Raw genomic sequence first — 17,397 nt, 5'->3', positions numbered from 1 at the left:
AGCAACAAAGCCCACATGGAAGAAGCACACCAGCCTGTGTGGTCATGAGGTGTTGACAGGATCGGGTATCAAGCATCAAAAGCGAAAACAAGCAATCATATTGATGCAAATGAGGGGGGATGGAGTGGAGACTTAAGGGTCATAAGAAAGGAATGAGCCAGCCAGGGTGCAGTATAGCACCGACGAAACAGTCAACATTCCTCTAGGTCTTTATTGCTTCTTCCCCCCACTATCATGACCCCAACACTACCTTAAAAACCCAACTAGACTGGAGCATGGACACTGGCAAAGATAAGATCTCTCAACACATGAAATGCAGAACAGATAAACCCCTCGGGAACAATAATGATAGTAACGAGGTTAGGGTGATGGGGGCCCAGGGGAGGTGATAGCAATGATCAACATATAACCCACCCCCACCCAGGGTGATGAACAACAGAAACATGGGTGAAGGGAGACAGCAAATGGTGTAAGATATGACAATAATAATAATTTATCGTTTAACAGGGGTTCATGAGGGTGGGAGGGTGAGGGGGTTCGAAAAAAATGAGCTGAGGACTCCGGTTGAAAGAAAATATTTTGAAAATGATAATGGCAATAAATGTACAAATATGCATGACACAATGGATGTATGGATTGTTATAAGAGCTAGAAGAGCCCCCAATAAAATGATTATTGAAATTATTTTTTTTAAGACTAACAGAATTACTGATACACCTGGATGTTCTAAGAGATTCGGACAAGTGGCAAAGTTGTTCCTGTGGAAATGGTGATAATTCTAAGAAAAGCAAAAAAATGTCAAATTATTAGTTGCTGGGAAAACAAAAATTCATTGAAAAACGGAGGCATGATAGGTCTGTACTGGGCTCAGCAGCTGTGCAGGTATCGTGACCTGCAGGAAGATGTGGAGGTGGGCAGTATGTGTGACCAGCAGAAGCAAGGAGTGACGAGAGATTCCAATCCTCAGTTCCTGAAAAATCCAGAAGCAGCAACACAGCATGTTAGTGAGAGGCATAAAGGTAAATACCAACTACCTAGCTGAATAAGTGGAATGCTTCTGGGGAGAGAGAAAAAGGTAATTCCAAAATTCACAGACTGCGAACCTGGCTGGGGGGGGGGGAGCTGGGAATGGGGAGCTAGGGACTATGGATACGAGACAGAAGAGAATGTGCTCAAATGAAGTGTGGTCAGGACCAGACAGCTCTTCTGGATATGAGTGAACGACTGAGTCGTGTGACAGGTGGATGCTGTGCCAATAAAACTATAAAAATAAATAAATAAAAACAACCAGCTCCCAGAAAAGACCAAGAGGGTTCCATAAGAAACCTCTGGAACTTTAGTAAACAGTAGCCCTCACACCAATCAAAATGAAAATCAAAATGTCCTAGCTAATTAAATGACATCACACTCACAAAGAACAGCAAACACAGAGAGAGAGAGAGAGAGAGACCTAACAACAAGGAAAATGTCCAACAATGTAAAACTCATTCATGATCACCTCCAAAAATCAGAACTGTCCTTCCTGTTTAGTTATCATCCCAGAGCGTTGAATTCCATCTTGGAAACAAGTAGCTGCTCCCAGGAGGAGGAGCTAACCAAACTCTCTCAACTGTAATTTGCTCTACGGTGACTGTGCTCATTGTGTTATCTGACTGTCGTGACATCTGATCATCTGACTGAGCCAAGATTAAGAGCACAGCTAAGTTTTCAATCACCACAAATGCAAGCATCTGCACCCATAAGAACCACGATGAAATGAAGTTATGTGAGTGGCATAATAATTTTCCTTTTCTCGACCAAATTCTAGGTTTTGGGGTTCTCAAAATATGACCTGGAACCCTTCACACCACCATACAGTCAAAACTACTTTCTTTTTCCCCCCATCTTATTTGTTTTTTAATCATTTTATTAGGGGCTCATACAACTCTTATCGCCATCTATACATACATCAATTGTGTAAAGCACATTTGTACATTCATTGCCCTCATCATTCTCAAAACATTTGCTCTCCACCAAAACTACTTTCACAGCACAGGGGCCTTACAGAAGAGGCCTTGGGCAGAGCAGTATATTCTTTAGAGTCCCTGCAAACATGAACTTAAGAAGCGTTGTTGAGGTAAGCATTGGCCAGCCAACAACAGGGTCCAAGGTTCAAACCCACCATCTGCTCCGAGGGAGAAAGATGAGGCTATTTGCCCCTCTAAAGACAGTCTCAGACACCCTATACAGGGTCACTATGGGTCGGAATCAACTCAATGGCAGAGGATTTGGTTTTTGTTGTTGTTTGGATAACTGAATTAGTTCATGCTTATCGGACTTCAACTGGGAATGTTCTCTTTGGGCAACCCAAATTTTTCGCTTGCTCTGCCCATATGCATGTCCAGGAAGAACAATTTTGGGGTTACAAATAAATTTTAGCAAGTAGGCAAATTGTCAAACAGCAGAAGCTGAGAATCAACTGCTTGTCCTTTCCATTCCCGTTCTCTCCCAAGCACGCCATGACACTTTTCAGAGGACACAGTACCTCGTGACATCACATTCATCCCTCACAGCTAACGGAACGAGTGCTGTGATTTACATTCCCCCCTTCCCCCAGACATCCCTTCTAATCTGGTAAATATCGATACAAGCCACAGCAACAAAAGCTCTTTGGGGGTCTTCTAAAATAGTTAAAGAGGATACAGAGGCATTGAAAACAAAAAGCGGGAGAACCCCTACCCTAGAACAACTTTAAAGGCCTGTCACTTCCGGAGGGGAAATGTGTGAAACGGATTCGATTCACTTTATTAGGTTTACATCCTTAGAGGAAGGAGGGAAGGAAAGAGTTGTAAGCACCTATTTTTGCTTTCCTATCTCATATCTCATATCCATCTACTCATTAGGAAGGGTCGTCTGCCAGGTAGACTAGACTCTACCTCGATCCCAAATTCACCTGTCGGGTGGTACACAAATCACTGCTGTGAAAAACCAGGCAGATTCGAAAGCCAGGCACAGCCTGGCTCCAGGTCCCCCGTCCTGCCACGTCGCGTTTGTGTGAGCTCTGCAAAGTGGTGATGATCACAGTCGAGACACAGGGTTGTCGTGTGGCTTGAAGAACGTAATCTATGCAAACATGTTCTGAGGAAGGATTCAGGCACTCATAAACTATCACAGAGTCTCAAACTAGCCCCGGCATCTGAATCACCTAGACAGCTTATTAAAACCCTGATTGCTGGACCCCAGCCCAGACTCATTAATGCAGTAGACAGCTGCTTTTCCACCACGTTCCCAGGAAGTACACTTTGAGAAGCAGTTTGTCCACAAGCACAAGGGAGAACCTCAAAGCCTGTTTGGTGGCTGTCTACACCAGCCACGAACATCAGGACTCTGCCACCAGCATCACCTCCTCCATCTTGAAAAGAGCCCCTGGAAGGAAGAGAGCCAACAGTGACTGACGTCACATCATCACCAAGACATCTCAGAGCTCCCAGGTGTGAAGAAAAGCCCCTTTCTACAAAATTCCTGATGTTGCAGGTGGATGGGGGGAAGGGGAGCACTGTTTACGCTGCATCTCCTATCTCCTGAGACCACATCTTATTTTGGCCCCTGTGCACAGCTGATGGCCATTGCAGATGCAATCTGATAGTTCTAGAATCTGGTGCTGCTGAGAACCTTCGCCATTCTGGCAAACCTGGGAGAGTGAGGACATTTCCATCCTCTCAGACGGCGGTTCTCAACCTGTGGGTTGCAGCCCCTTTGGAGGTTAAACGACCCTTTCACAGGGGTCACCTAAGACCATTGGAAAACACGTATTTCCGATGGTCTTAGGAAGCGAGACTCCGCTCCTCTATCCGCCTCCAGGTGGGTCCACCCACATGCAGATACGCCCGCATAGGAGTACCCAGCATGAAGACTGTTACCCGTGCTACAAGACAAAATTTCATTATTTGTCATCAAAAATAAATATTTCACAATATAGAATTACATATTATTTTGTGATCACTTTGCTTTCATTATGTTCAATTTGTCACAATGAAAATACATCCTGTTGTACACTGGTACAGATAGGAACTGGAAAGAGGGAATCCAGGGCAAATGATCCATTCAGGACCAGTGGTGAGAGTGGCGATACCAGGAGGGTAGAGGGAGGGTAGGGTGGAAAGGGGGAACCGATTACAAGAATCTACATATAACCTCTTCACTGGGGGACGGACAACAGAAAAGTGGGTGAAGGGAGACATCGGACAGGGCAAGATATGACAAAATAATAATTTATAAATTATCAAGGGTTCGTGAGGGAGGGGGGAGGGGAAAAAATGAGGAGCTGATGCCAGGGGCTTAAGTGGAGAGCAAATGTTTTGAGAATGATGAGGGCAATGAATGTACCAATGCGCTTTACACAATTGATGTATGTAGGGATTGTGATAAGAGTTGTATGAGCCCCTAATAAAATGATTAAACCAACAAAAAAAGAGGAACACCCTCAACAAGGCTGATTGGCATCGTGGCCTTGTCAATGGGAGCTGACGACGATGAAAGTAAAGAGAGATGGATCCTAGTGGCAGAGGCAAAGAATCAGTTTATTAAAATGTATTCATATAACACATACACGCAAAAAGAAAATACATCCTGCATATCAGATATTTACATTACAATTCATCACAGTAGCAAAATGATAGTTATGAAGTAGTAACGAAAATAACTTTATGGTTGGGGGTCACCACAACATGAGGAATTGTATTAAGAGGTCGCGGCATTAGGAAGGTTGAGAACCAATAGGACATAGAAGCCCATAGACACATGTTGCCTCTACCCTGGCTCAAATCAATCCTGGTGGTATAGCAGGTTACAAATTGGGCTGCTACCCGCAAGACCAGCAACTCAAAACTACCAGCCGGTCCTCAGGAGAAAGATGAGCCTAACTACTCCCATAAAGAGCTAAGTCTTGGGAACCCATGGGGGCAGTTCTACTCTCAGTCAACGGCAGTGGGTTTGTGAGCTTGGGTAGCCCTGGATCAGGTGGACAAGTGTGAGGTTCATGCTGCAGTTCTCCGAGTTCCCAGAGGGACTGAGGACCAGTCGCCCACCATGGTAACCAGCTCAGCAGCTCGCTCTTGGATTGACTTTCTCTCCTTCCCTCTGTCACCCTTTCCTTTGTCCCTATTCCACCGCTGTTCCCTAGGATACCTTTCTAAAATTAACTTCTTGTGCCAAAGCCCTTGACTCCGGCTGCATTTGCAGTTGACCGGAGGTACACCATGAGCCTCTCCACTCAAATCCAATTAGCACAAGGATGGCAAGCTCCTCACCAGGACCTAATGCTTGGCACAAGGCTTCACACCTGGTAGATGTCAACAAAAAAAAAAGTAAAATGAAATGGGTACAAGGGAAAGGGAAGTACAGAATATACACTGGGACCGAGGGCTGGGCTGTAGCGCACAGGCGAAGCAATGCAGGCATGCCGAGGAAAGGAGGAAAGACGCAGATGGCTAGCAACTGAGGTATGGTGGGATGACGGGCATTCAGATACAGGAGAGGCCCAACAACCCAAGAAATGGGGTACAGATTTACCTGGTGGTCCACGGAGGCTTGTGACGAGACACATGAACTGAGGTAAATTTCTCCATATAACAGGACCAAACATTCTACCTAACACCTGCCAACCGAATTTCCAAGCTTACTACGGTGAGCGACACGGTAACAAACATATTTTACTAGAGAACGGCTTTGATGACTGTGTCTGGAACAAAGACTCCATTGGGAAGGCAGCTGACAGACCAAGCAGGATGAACCAACAGGGAAAGGAGAACCTACAAATCTAGGTTTAAAAGTGGACCTGGGATGAAACCCAAAAAACTCCCTTCCACGGAGTCGACGTGGACTCATAGCAACCCTACAGGTCAGGGTAGGACTATGCCCTGTGGATTTCCCAGAGGGTAATTCTTGGCAGGGGTAGAAATTCCTGTCTTTCTCCCTCGGGGAGACTGTTGGTTTCAAACCACTGACCTTTTGGTTACAACCTAACATGCCACCACTATGCCACCTGAGGCCGTGAAACCAAAAGAGGTAGATAGAAAACAAATTCTCAATTACCCTAAAATAACTTTTTTTAATCATTTTATTAGGGGCTCATACAACTCTTATCACAATCCATACACATACATCAACTGTGTAAAGCACATTTGTATATTCGTTGCCCTCATCATTCTCAAAACATTTGCTCTCCATGTAAGCCCTGGCTTAAGCGCCTCATTTCTCCCCCTCTCCCCGCTCCCCACTCCCTCATGAACCCTTGATAATTTATAAATTTTCATTTTGTCATATCTTACACTGTCCAACATCTCCCTTCACCCACTTTTCTGTAGTCTGTCCCCCTAAAATAACTCTTACAAAGCACCTGCTCAGCTCCAGAAGGTAGGAAGGGGGAAGATTATGAAACGCTGCCCTGGTCAAGACCCACAACTTAAAAGGTGACTCACAAAGGTGTTTACAGGGGCCTTCGATACAGTGCTAGGGGTGGCTGTCAGCTACAGTGAAGTTGGCTCTCATGGTGCCTTCGTGGCTGAACAAAACAGTGCCCGGTCCTCTACCACTTCGATGTTTGAGCTCAGAGGCTACCAATCATCTATCTAACTGAAAGTTTTCCCTGTTGCTACAGACCTGACACTTTACCGACATGCTATCTTCCCTCCATATGACACATTACCATCAACGAGCTTGCTGATCCAAGGCTTCCTCCAATTCCACTTTGAACCCCAGTACTTACCCTACCATCCCGTAACTGACTACAAAACCAAGACCATTTTCGAGGTACTCAGGCCTCCACACCTACTCTCTCCATTTGGTTCTGCTATCACATCCTGTTACTTGCCAAATTTGTCTTTTCTCTCCAAATACATTACAGGCAAATAACAAGAAACAACTCACCCTTCATGTGTCTGCACCTGTAATTTCCTCTGCCTTTATTTCTGGCCGTCTTAGGCAATGACCTTCTTCAAATGTACTCAGTGCATGACTTAGTTTGTAACTCATTTGGCTTTAGCCTTCTTTCTACCATAAACCCGCAGTACTTGCGGATTAAAATATTGCTCAACGTGGTTAATTTGTTCTACATGATTAACGCTGCACGCATGCGTTGGCACACAGGAGATGCTCGGTGAACCTTCACTGGATTCATGATGACGTGTGAAATACATACCATAAGAAAATATCTCACCTTATCATGAACTGTGCTTTAAGAGAAGCTGTTCTAAAACCTTCCTTCTCCCTCACCCCTGAAACACAGATAATGACTTACACTGATTCATTGGCCTTGTAAATAAGCCCAGTATCCCCCAAGGAACTGCAGCGATGTGAATGAAATCAACATTTTACTAAATAAGATGCTTCCACAATAGTGTTTGGCACACTGCATTCTCCTAAGATTGGGGTCTAATTAAACTAGGCATCTCCCCCCACCCGCCCCCCACCAACCTGCCATACACTCTATTTTGTGCTAACAATTTTCAATAGCAAAGTGGAAGAGCACAACAGGAAGAGCAACTCAAACTAAACACGGAGAAAGGAGGTTCCCAAGTTTGCGTGTGGGGCTATCCTAAGAGACTTGGTCCATTTGCTCCTCTTCAGGGAGCTCCTAATCCGTCCTCCCTCTCCCCTGTTAGAAGTGGGCACCATTCCCAAGGCAGGACACAAAAGGTGACAATGACATTTTCAAACACTGTGGACTATGGGTTTTAATGGCACTGTGACAGCAGCTGTGAGTGGTGTCTTCGCTAAATATTTGTTAAGGCTTAAAGTACAGCCATCTCACTCCACATAAATCCAGAAGAAAAAAATCATCGTCAACAACAAATAGCTAAAATGCTTATGCCCAAAATGATCTGGGATTGACCAACACAAAGAAGAGCTCACTGTCACAGACGACACGAATTCTGGGACTGTAACTATAATGCCAAATGAATTGAAAACAGCCAAAATTCCTGCACCAGATCATAGAGGGTACTTTGGACATTTGACCGGTCTTATGGATTTTTCTTCCTCCCCCTCCAACGCTGCACGATAGGAATAAAAGGTGTAAGTCTACTGTGAAATCCGTCTCAATCCCTACAATCAACCTCCAAAGCATTGAGTTCCGCTGGGTGACACATGAGATCCAAAGTGTTTGGATAAAAATAACTCAGTCCTCAGAAAGACATGATAAAGGCCAGACAGCTGAGTCACTTTGAAGCCCGTTTTGACTCCCCAAAAGGCACACTCACCCTCCTCCCACGTACCCACACAGCCAGGTGAAAAACCACTGCCAACAGCCCCTCCGGGCTGGAAGGCAGGAGCCGGTCTTGACTTCCAGACTCTGAGGTCAGGGCTTGGAACTGAACTTTGAATCATTTCTACTGGTGCATCTTCGTAAAAGTGACTCATGGAGGAGAAAGCGGAAAGGCTTGAGAAAGCCCTAAGAATCGAGTAGACCCCATATCCCTGCTGCCCAAGTGGAGGCACCGAAGGTTTCTTCTGACATTGATGGGAAGGAAAGAATGTGTGTGTTTGGGGGCGGGGGAGGGGGGTGCGTATAGAGGAGGGAAGTTGAGGAAGAAATGCTCAAGAGAGGAACAGCAGGCTTGTCCCGGCCAAGCAAACGGTCCTGGGAGCCCGGAGGGTGGGGGGAGGGGGGGGGCGAAGACATCGCCTCCACTGCCCCGCCCTCCGCTCGCGGCTCTTGCCCCGGGAAGGTTGCAACCCTCTGCGCCGCGCAGTGAAGCCCGGGCAACTCGAGGATGCCGCCGGGCTCGGGAACGGCGGCGGGGCGGGGGACGCGCTGCTGGGGACTCGGGCCCTGGCCGCCGAGGGAGGCTGGCGGCGCGCACCCCCCCCCCCCGCCTGGGAGGGGCGGGCTGCAGGGGCTCCCCAAGTGCTCGCCCCACGGCAGCGCCCCGAAGCCAACTCGGCCGCCCGGAGGAGGAGGTCCCCGTCGCCCCCCGCCCCGCCAGCTTCCCGTGCCGCCGAGTTGGGCGGCCGGCGGGCGCCGCAGGCCGCCGGCACCGGGACCCTCCGCGGGCGCGGCGCGCCTCACTTACGGGGGAGTCGTAGGAGAAGGCGCACTCGTTCTTGTAGACCCGGTCCCCGGACCTGGGCACGCGGATCGTGGGCATGTGGGGCACCAGCAGCTCGCCGACGTCTCCTGCAGCCATCTTCCCGCCGCCGCCGCCCGGCATGCCGAAAAGGGCGCCCCGGCGCTGCATGGCCGCGGCGCGCGCTCGAGCGGGGCGGGTGCGGTGCGGAGCGGAGCCCGAGCCGGGGTCGCGCGGCGGCGGCGGGCGAGCGGCTGGGCCCGGAGGACGCGCTGCGCGGCCAGCGGAGCCGGGGCGGGGAGAGGGCCGCGGGGCGGGAGCGGGCACCGGGGGCCGGCGATGGGGGTGGGGTGGGCTGGGGGGCGGGGGGGACGCTGCTATTTTTAATCCAATGGCGAACCGCCGGCACAGCTGCAGCGTCGGGCGGGGCGCTGGGGAGCGCCAGCCGCAGCGCGCCGGGGAGGGGGCGCGGGCGAGGGGCCAGTGGCCGGAGCGCGAGCCCCGCGGGCGCCGGCAGCGGGCGGGGGCGCCAGGGCCCGCGGGAAGGAGGGCTCCGCGCGGGGCGCCCCTCTCCGCCCACGAGCGCGCTGCCGGGCGGCACGGCCGGTGTTCTGGACCGTCAGCCCTGGCTTGGACCGGGGCAAGTCCGAGGCGGCCGCCACAATGGGCAGGCTTCCTTTCGGACTGCGCGAAGCCCGTGGTTCTTTTAAGAAGAGTGCGGTGCCGTCACCGGCTTGGGTTGGCTCTGGAGGCGCAAATCTGGTACCCCACTGCGGGCTCGAATCCAAATTTGCCCTTTGCGCTCCGGCTGATGCCTCACTAAGGCTTTCTTGCTCACTTTTCTTTAAAAAAAAAAAAAAAAAACAGACATCCAAAGCTCCGAGACTAGGGTAAGGTCCAGAAACGATCGAAATATATTATTGTTCAGTACTAACGCTTGGGGGTACGCATCGGGTGGAGGGTCAGGATCTTTGTGGGGACAGAGGGAGTCTTAACTGTAGCCATCTCTAGGGAAGTCCTGTGTTTCCAGGCGCCGATCCCGATCAGTTTACTGCCTGATTTAGCCTTACGCATGGAGTCCCTTAAAAGAAATGGGTTGGTCCGAGGGGGTGATGCGAACTGGGTATGTCCGATGGAACACTTTACTTTTCTCCACAATATGCTTAAGACACGAGTTCCATTCCACTGGGTTCCCTGAACTCCACGCATAATACTTGCAACGAAGAGCACCCGGTGATCGCTTGTCATTTCATGAAACATCGAAATAGCAAGAAATAAGGTGAAACGAAATGATTCCGGTAAGGCAAGACCAGATAAAGTAATCCCTAGACTGGTTGTTGTTGTTGTTTACTTTCTCTTTTTGCCTTCCTGGACTCCCAAGATTTGCCCATTTCCCGATCGCGCTAAACCTTGCCCTGTTCTCCCAGATACCTGGAACTGGATATTAAGTAGACAGGCCAGCCTTCTACCTTTGCATACCCTCAAGCCAGACTAAAGCGCACCACACGTTCATGTAACACACGACGCCCTGGTACTACCTGAGTGGAAGATGAAAAGCGAGGTGGCTTAGAGCAACACATAAGCACTTGCTTGGCCTGCCAGTGGACAGAGGCAATCCGCCAGCTCTTGTTTTGAATTTATTCTCACTAGCCTATCACCTTCACTGTAAGCCTGTTTCTGCTTCACATATGAAGTTTATTTAGCCATTTATGGAGGAATGCTGGTTTCTCTAGAAATCGGCTTTTCTCCCAGGTTCATGACATTCCAAATTCACAGTTTAAAAAACTGAGATTAAGTGAAAGTTCAATCCAAGAGACACCATTTTTCGCCCTTCAGGTTGTTCTTCTGGGTTGGTCTAGGTTTGGGATTTAGGCTCTAGTGCTCATTGTAGGCGGGAATGGGGATGGTAAATCTCTTGGAAGGAATTCTAACAAGCTCAATCATATGCATACTCTTTCCCAGCCATTTCTTGCCTAAAGAGAAATTCGCCTTGTGTAGAGCTGTTTGGTTGCATAATGGGCTATGTTTTGTACTGCTAACCTTTCTACTACTGCAGAGTTACTGTTGGAAACCCCCAGGGAAGGTCCTACCTACCCTGTCTTTTAGGGTCACCGTGAGTCAGAATCGCCTCGATGGCTGTGGGTTTGGAGTTTTGGAAGGCGTTTTGTTGGAGCATCGTTTACAATAATAAACGACTGGGAACAGCCTACAGATTCAACTTCGGGAATGGTGAAAACAGTACCACTGGGGGCGGAGGGATGAAGTTGCTCTGTATGTACTGGTGCACAACAATCTTCAGTTCATATTACTAGGTGAACTGAGCAGAGTTCAAATCAATGTGTATTGACTGACAAGGACTAAGTGCCAGGCTAATGATATGCAGTAGATACTCCAGCATTTTTGAATACCATGTCCTTCCATTGCTCTTACCTAGGAAAGATGTTGTTACCATTGTCCTCAGATACATGTATCCGTATGTGTCTACACACGGAGTAGGCTTACCACCCCTCTTTACCTTTCTGTGCTTATTTGGATTTTCATCATGTGCAAGTATTGCTTTAAAAAGCTAATAACACTCAATTTGAAAAGAAGGCAAGTATAATAGCCAGTAATAGTAATAAAAGCTAAAAAACTGCCTTGCACTTTTATCATGTAGTGATAGACATCAAAACTTATAATATCTGTACAGTCCGTTGGAGTGATCAGTCAAGGATGCTTCTAATCTGGGTCTCCAGTCACCAATGACCGTCCAGAGGGCTGAGTTGACTACCAGACTGAATCTCACCTCTGCACACCAGAATGAAAAAAATCACACCATTGAACAAATCTAATCAGACCAGAAGAAGGTCAAAGCCATCTAAACATGGAGGAATGATTAAATTGAGCACATTTGCAAAAGACATTTACCCAAATCTTAAACAGATCTCAAAATTACTATTTTCTTGCTTTTTTAATTACTATCTTATGTTTCTAGAATGTTAACTCTAAAGAAAACAAAACTGATTGTACAATCTTACTGCATGCAACTGGCAAAACCTGAACACATATTTTGACTAGAAAGACGCTTAAGATTTAAATAGTTATATTTGAGATTTGTTTATGTGATTTCCCTCTCTTTCAAATGACTTTAATGCTGTTCCGCGTGTTCTTTAATAAAATAATTCATCTAAGAACATTCCTAAAAGAAACTTCACAGAAGTAAGACGGTGCCTTCACCATCAAAATTTGACTTAATTTTACAAATTTTAACTTAATTTTACAAATTCTGCCTGTGAATTTATCATCGGACTCCTTTACTATTAGAACCGCTTCAGCATCCTGGTTTTTGATTGGTGAGCAGGCCAAAGAAGCGATGGTCATCAAACAACTTTAGATTCCAAAATAAATTCAGTGAGTCTTGCCACAGATATTTCCAAAGATTGAGACTAACAACTGATGTTTATCACATCAGGGTGATTATGCCAACTCTCTATTGCTCAGAAGCCCCTCCCATGATGCTCAGGGTGGAGCCCAGACTCTGGTGCCCTGGCATTCAAGGGCCTCTCCAATCTAAGGTGTATCTGTTTGTCAGCCCTAACCTCGACTCCTACTCTTCTGGTGGCCTGGACTCACCATCCCTTCTGGATATGTATCTGTCTCCAAGCCTTAGTGGAAAGCTCCCCTCATCTGTCTTCTCAATCCTTTCAAGATGTCCTGACTTTCCCCTGAAGACTTTTTTTGTTTTGTTTTGTTGCTCCAACCCTCAGGGAGCACTCTTAAAAGTTCAGTGCCAACCGCCTGTGCTTGGCATCAGAGAGGGCCTTACAATGACCCTCCTGTCACCGCAATCTGGTTCCCTGTCTTATCCTCAATCTAGATGGCACATTTTTTTAAACAAGTTCTGTTTCTTACTATCACTCGTGGTTCTGTGTTCATTGTAGCATCCGTGTTTAAGGCCTCTTTATTGCCTGCTCAGGGTGGTCCTGCTCTGCCTATCTCAGGCTCTCAATAAATGCCCATGAAATGAATGACTCACGTCCGTGACATTGTAATGGATATGTTTTCCAGTCCACTTTGTGTCTTTTGGGTGAAATGTATTGCTGCACAAATATTATTCCCAGAAGTGACAGAGGTTGAACTAAAATATGACGAAAATATTAGTTATTTTGACTAATACCAAAAAAGGGGGAATTGAGGAAATTTCAGAGAGGGGGGAAAAACAAAGAAATCTTAATGATTGCTGTTAAGCAGTGCTTCTCAGCCTTCCTCACGCTGCAGCCCTTTCATACAGTTCCTCATGTTGTGGGGACCCCCAACCATAGCTATTTTCGTTGCTTTAATAACTGTAATTTTGCTACTTTGTGAATCCGGTGATCCCTGTGAAAGGGTCGTTTTACGCTCAAGGGGGTCACGACCCACAGGTTGAGTTAATGGAATAACTCATGACCTCAGACTTCCCAGTAATGTTCTGTGATGGGGTAAAGTCATATACTCATTCACATGGCTTTGAGGTTTGCATTAACTTTACCCAAAGAATTGGATCTTTCCATTCTTGGGGGACATCAAGGTCAACCGATATTACACAGTTCACAAAGACGGTGGAGTCTTGAAAGCTCATAATCAGCCATCGAAGGTGCAATGATTGGTCTCTTTGTGTCCAGAGATGATAGCAATGATGAAAATCAAAAGAAAGAAACAACTAGTCCACTGGGAACATTTCCACAACCCTGAAAACAGAATGAAATGATGCCTGGCTGCCATGACCAACTGCTCTGAAAAAGACCATATTAGAAAGTCCTGGAGAGAAGAAACTTTATGGAGAATTCAAAATCAGGATAGCAGACTTAGTGGCTGGAACCCCCAAACGATGCTCCTTCGTCATCATTCAGATCTGGAACTGAACTCTACCCCGACCCCTGTGTTAGAGCAATCAAGCATTTAAGATCAAAGGCAAACTTCAGAGAGCTAGGAAGAGGGCATAGAAATAGCACACACTGGGAGGAAGTAGGCTAAATGATGGAACGTTAAGGGGACAGCATTGAATGAGTTGAATCAAAATATTATGAATTGTCGAATGTGAAAGTGAGCATCTGCTCTAATCCTCCCCCGAATTCACAATAAAAATTGTTTTCTTTTTATTTTAACTTTTCATTGAAAATTGTGGTTGTTAGGTGTAGTCTAGTCAGTTCCAACTCATAGCAACCCAACGCACATATAACAGAAGCAAACACTGTGCCTTCCTCACATTTGTTCTTAGGTTTAAACCTAGTGTTGCCGCCACTGTTTAATAACATAACATCCGCCTTAAGGAACTTCTTTCCTTCCTTGCCCCTCGACTTTACCAAGCCCGATGTCCTTTTTCAGGGATTGCTCTCTTCTGATAGCACGTCCAGAATTTGTGAAGATTTTCAGATCAGATAATCATTTCTGCATTCCACAACAATCAAACCTCCCAATGGCTTGCCCTGCTTCTCTACCCCTCGGACCCCTATTCTTGGATACTACCTTCCTCTTCATCCAAGTTACTACCTGTTTACTCTGTAGTCTATTACGCCCCCTCTCACCTCTGGTCACCATCAGTGAACTCGTTTTGTCCTTGATAAATAACCTGTAATATCTTACAAATTTCTGTGATTGAAGGGACTTTGATGAAGCCTTTGCATAACACCTGGAGATTTAGGAAAATGCAGTCACCTGGTTGGCCAGGCCAGAAAGACCACCTCCTCATCTCAACTAATTGCAGAAAAATGGGGCTGAAGCTCAAATTACTCCAACAAAAGCTCTGGACATGGAAGTGCCATGGGCCTTCCTCACTGGTGGAGGACATCTATGTACCTGGGAAGGTAGGACTTCCCTTTTGAGGACCCTTCCAGGTCTCTCCTTACACATATCTTCTTTTCTATCCTATTGGCTATTATAAAACCATAGTGGTAAATGTATAGATTTTCTTGAGTCCTGTGAGTTGTTCTAGTGAATTACCAAATCCTAGGGTGCTGTGGAAGATCCATGGAGGCATAGTAGTGCTTGTATGTGGGGCTGCTTCCCACAAGGTCAGCAGTTGGAAACCACCAGCTGCTCCAATGGAGGAAGACAAGGCTTTCTATTCCTATAAAGAGTCACAGTCTCAGGAACCCACGTGGGCCGTTCTTCCCTACCCTGCAGAGTCACTGTGAATTGAATCAACTGGATGGCAGTGAGTGGGAGGAGTAGTGGGCACCCTGGTGGTGTACTGCATTACGAATGAGGCTGCGAATCATAACACCGGTAGTTTACCAGTCTCCCCAAGAGAGAGCTAAGGCTTTCTGTTCTCAAGAATAGCAATGATGGATGCATAGCACACCTTGAAGGGGACCAAAACAGAATTGTGGGTCAAGGGATACATTGGATGGTGTAATATGTGAATATATATATAATTTATAAAGGGTTCACGAGGGTGGTATGATGAGGGAGGGAAGGAATAATTAAGAGCTGATATCAAAAGGCTCAAGTAAAAAGAAAAGGCACAACAAAGAAGATATCTGCAACAACAATGAGAGAATTCTTTGAGGAAAACTTTCCCAGCTTAATGAATGAAAACCAGGCAACCATTTAGGAGGCTGAAAAAACACCGGCTAGACTAAACTCCGAAGAAGTTCACATAATAATTAAGGCACATAATAATTAACTATCCAACTTTGAGGAAAAGGAGAAAATCATGAGAGCAGCTAGGGGAAAACAAGCCATCACATAGAAATGTTCTCAAATAAGAATATGCTCACACCTATCAGGGGACATTATGAAGAAGAGGAGCAAGTAGAGTAACATATTCCAAAATTTGAAGGAAAATAACACAAACCCAAGAATACTCTAACCAGCCAAATTATATATCAAGATAGATGGAGAAGTAAGAATCTTCCCTGACAAGAAAAAAACTCAAAGAATACGTTAGAAGAAACCTAGTCCTACAAAAGATCCTTGCCGACCCAGTATGGACAGAAGAACAGCACCCACCAAGCATAAATAAGAGACCATCATGTAGAACAACCCCACCCGAGTGAAACAAAGAAAAACAGCTCCCAAGATAACATTGGCTTAAGGATGGAAAGAAGTCAAGAATGAACTACCCACATGTACAATGCACTGATAAGAAAGGGAGGTAGGAAAACGCCCAAAAAAACAGGTATAAGATGACATCACCAGAGTCTACAGATGGCGATAATAACCCTGAATATCAATTGACTGAACTCAGGTATTAAAAGACTGAGGCTAGCAGACTGGCTTAGAAAAAATAACCCATCAAGATGTGCCTACAGGAGACACATCTCAAGACTACAGACAAAAGTAGGCTGAGAATCAAAGGCTGGAGAAAAGCATACCAAGCAAACGGCAATTCAAAAAACCAGAGGTGGCGATCCTAATCTTAGATAAAATTGGCCTCAAAGCACAAACCATAAAAAGACATAAGGAGGGACACTATATACTGCTCAAGGGAACGGTAGACCAAGAATCTCAATGCATTTTAAGCATATATTCCCCAAACAAAAGAACCGCTGAATACATCAACCAAACACTCCAAAAGATGAAAAAAAGATAACACAGTCTCAACAATTTATAGTAGGTGACCTCAATACACTGCTCTCTGAGAAGGATCGATCACAGGGGGGAAAATTCAACAATGAGGCTAGAGATATGAACACTTCAATTAGATAATTTGACCTGATAGATATTGACAGAGCGTTTCACCAAATACCAAAATAATCACATTCTTTCGAAGCCCCCATGGCACATATTTGAAGATAGACCACATGCTGGGTCATAAAGCGAATCTGCATAAATTTAAGCATATAGATATCATGCAAACCTCTCTCTCACCACTGTGCCATAAGGCTGGAAATCAACAAAAGGAAGATGAAGAAAACAAGAGCAAACAATTGGAGGATGAATAACTCTATTGCAAAAGGAGTGTATACTAGCCGAGATCAGAGATGAATTCTGACATTTCTAGAAACCAATGAGAATGAGAACACAATTTACCAAAACTTATGGGACATAGCAAAGGCAGTTATCAGAGGAAGTTTTGCAGCAATACATGCACACATGGAAAAGGAAGAGACACTTAAGATTGATATGCTGGCACAAATTTTACAGCAACTAGACCAGAGTCAACAGGACAATGCTATTAATAGCAAAAGAAAGATAATAAAAATCAGGGCTGAGATTTAGGAGAGGGAAAATAAGAACACTATGGGGAAAAGTAATGCCGCTAAAAGTTAGTTCTTTAAAAAGATAAACAGAATTGACAGACCGCTGGCAAACCTAACCAAAGGAAGGAAGGGATAGATTTCAATAGCAAGGATGAGGGATGAAAGAGGGAACATTACAACAGACCCTAATG

The 17,397-nt window shown here is 45.9% G+C and overlaps 1 protein-coding gene across 2 annotated transcripts in view; it reads right to left on the bottom strand.

The window, feature by feature from the left end:
- Positions 1 to 9,310, bottom strand: part of USP13 (ubiquitin specific peptidase 13) — a 138,875-nt gene extending 129,565 nt beyond the window's left edge. Inside the window, exon 1 of one of the 2 annotated variants that reach the window (XM_075556080.1) lies at positions 9,051 to 9,310. In XM_075556080.1, coding sequence (XP_075412195.1) covers positions 9,051 to 9,215 — 165 coding nt within the window. In that variant the 5' untranslated portion in view covers positions 9,216 to 9,310. The remainder of the gene's footprint in view (positions 1 to 9,050) is intronic. The other variant, XM_075556079.1, reaches the window with a different exon arrangement.
- Positions 9,311 to 17,397: the final 8,087 nt, after the last annotated feature.

Source organism: Tenrec ecaudatus, chromosome 8, assembly GCF_050624435.1.
Source record: "Tenrec ecaudatus isolate mTenEca1 chromosome 8, mTenEca1.hap1, whole genome shotgun sequence".
NCBI lineage: Eukaryota > Metazoa > Chordata > Mammalia > Afrosoricida > Tenrecidae > Tenrec > Tenrec ecaudatus.
The sequence above is the reverse complement of the archived record's forward strand: the minus strand, read 5'-3'. Positions and strand labels throughout refer to the sequence as shown.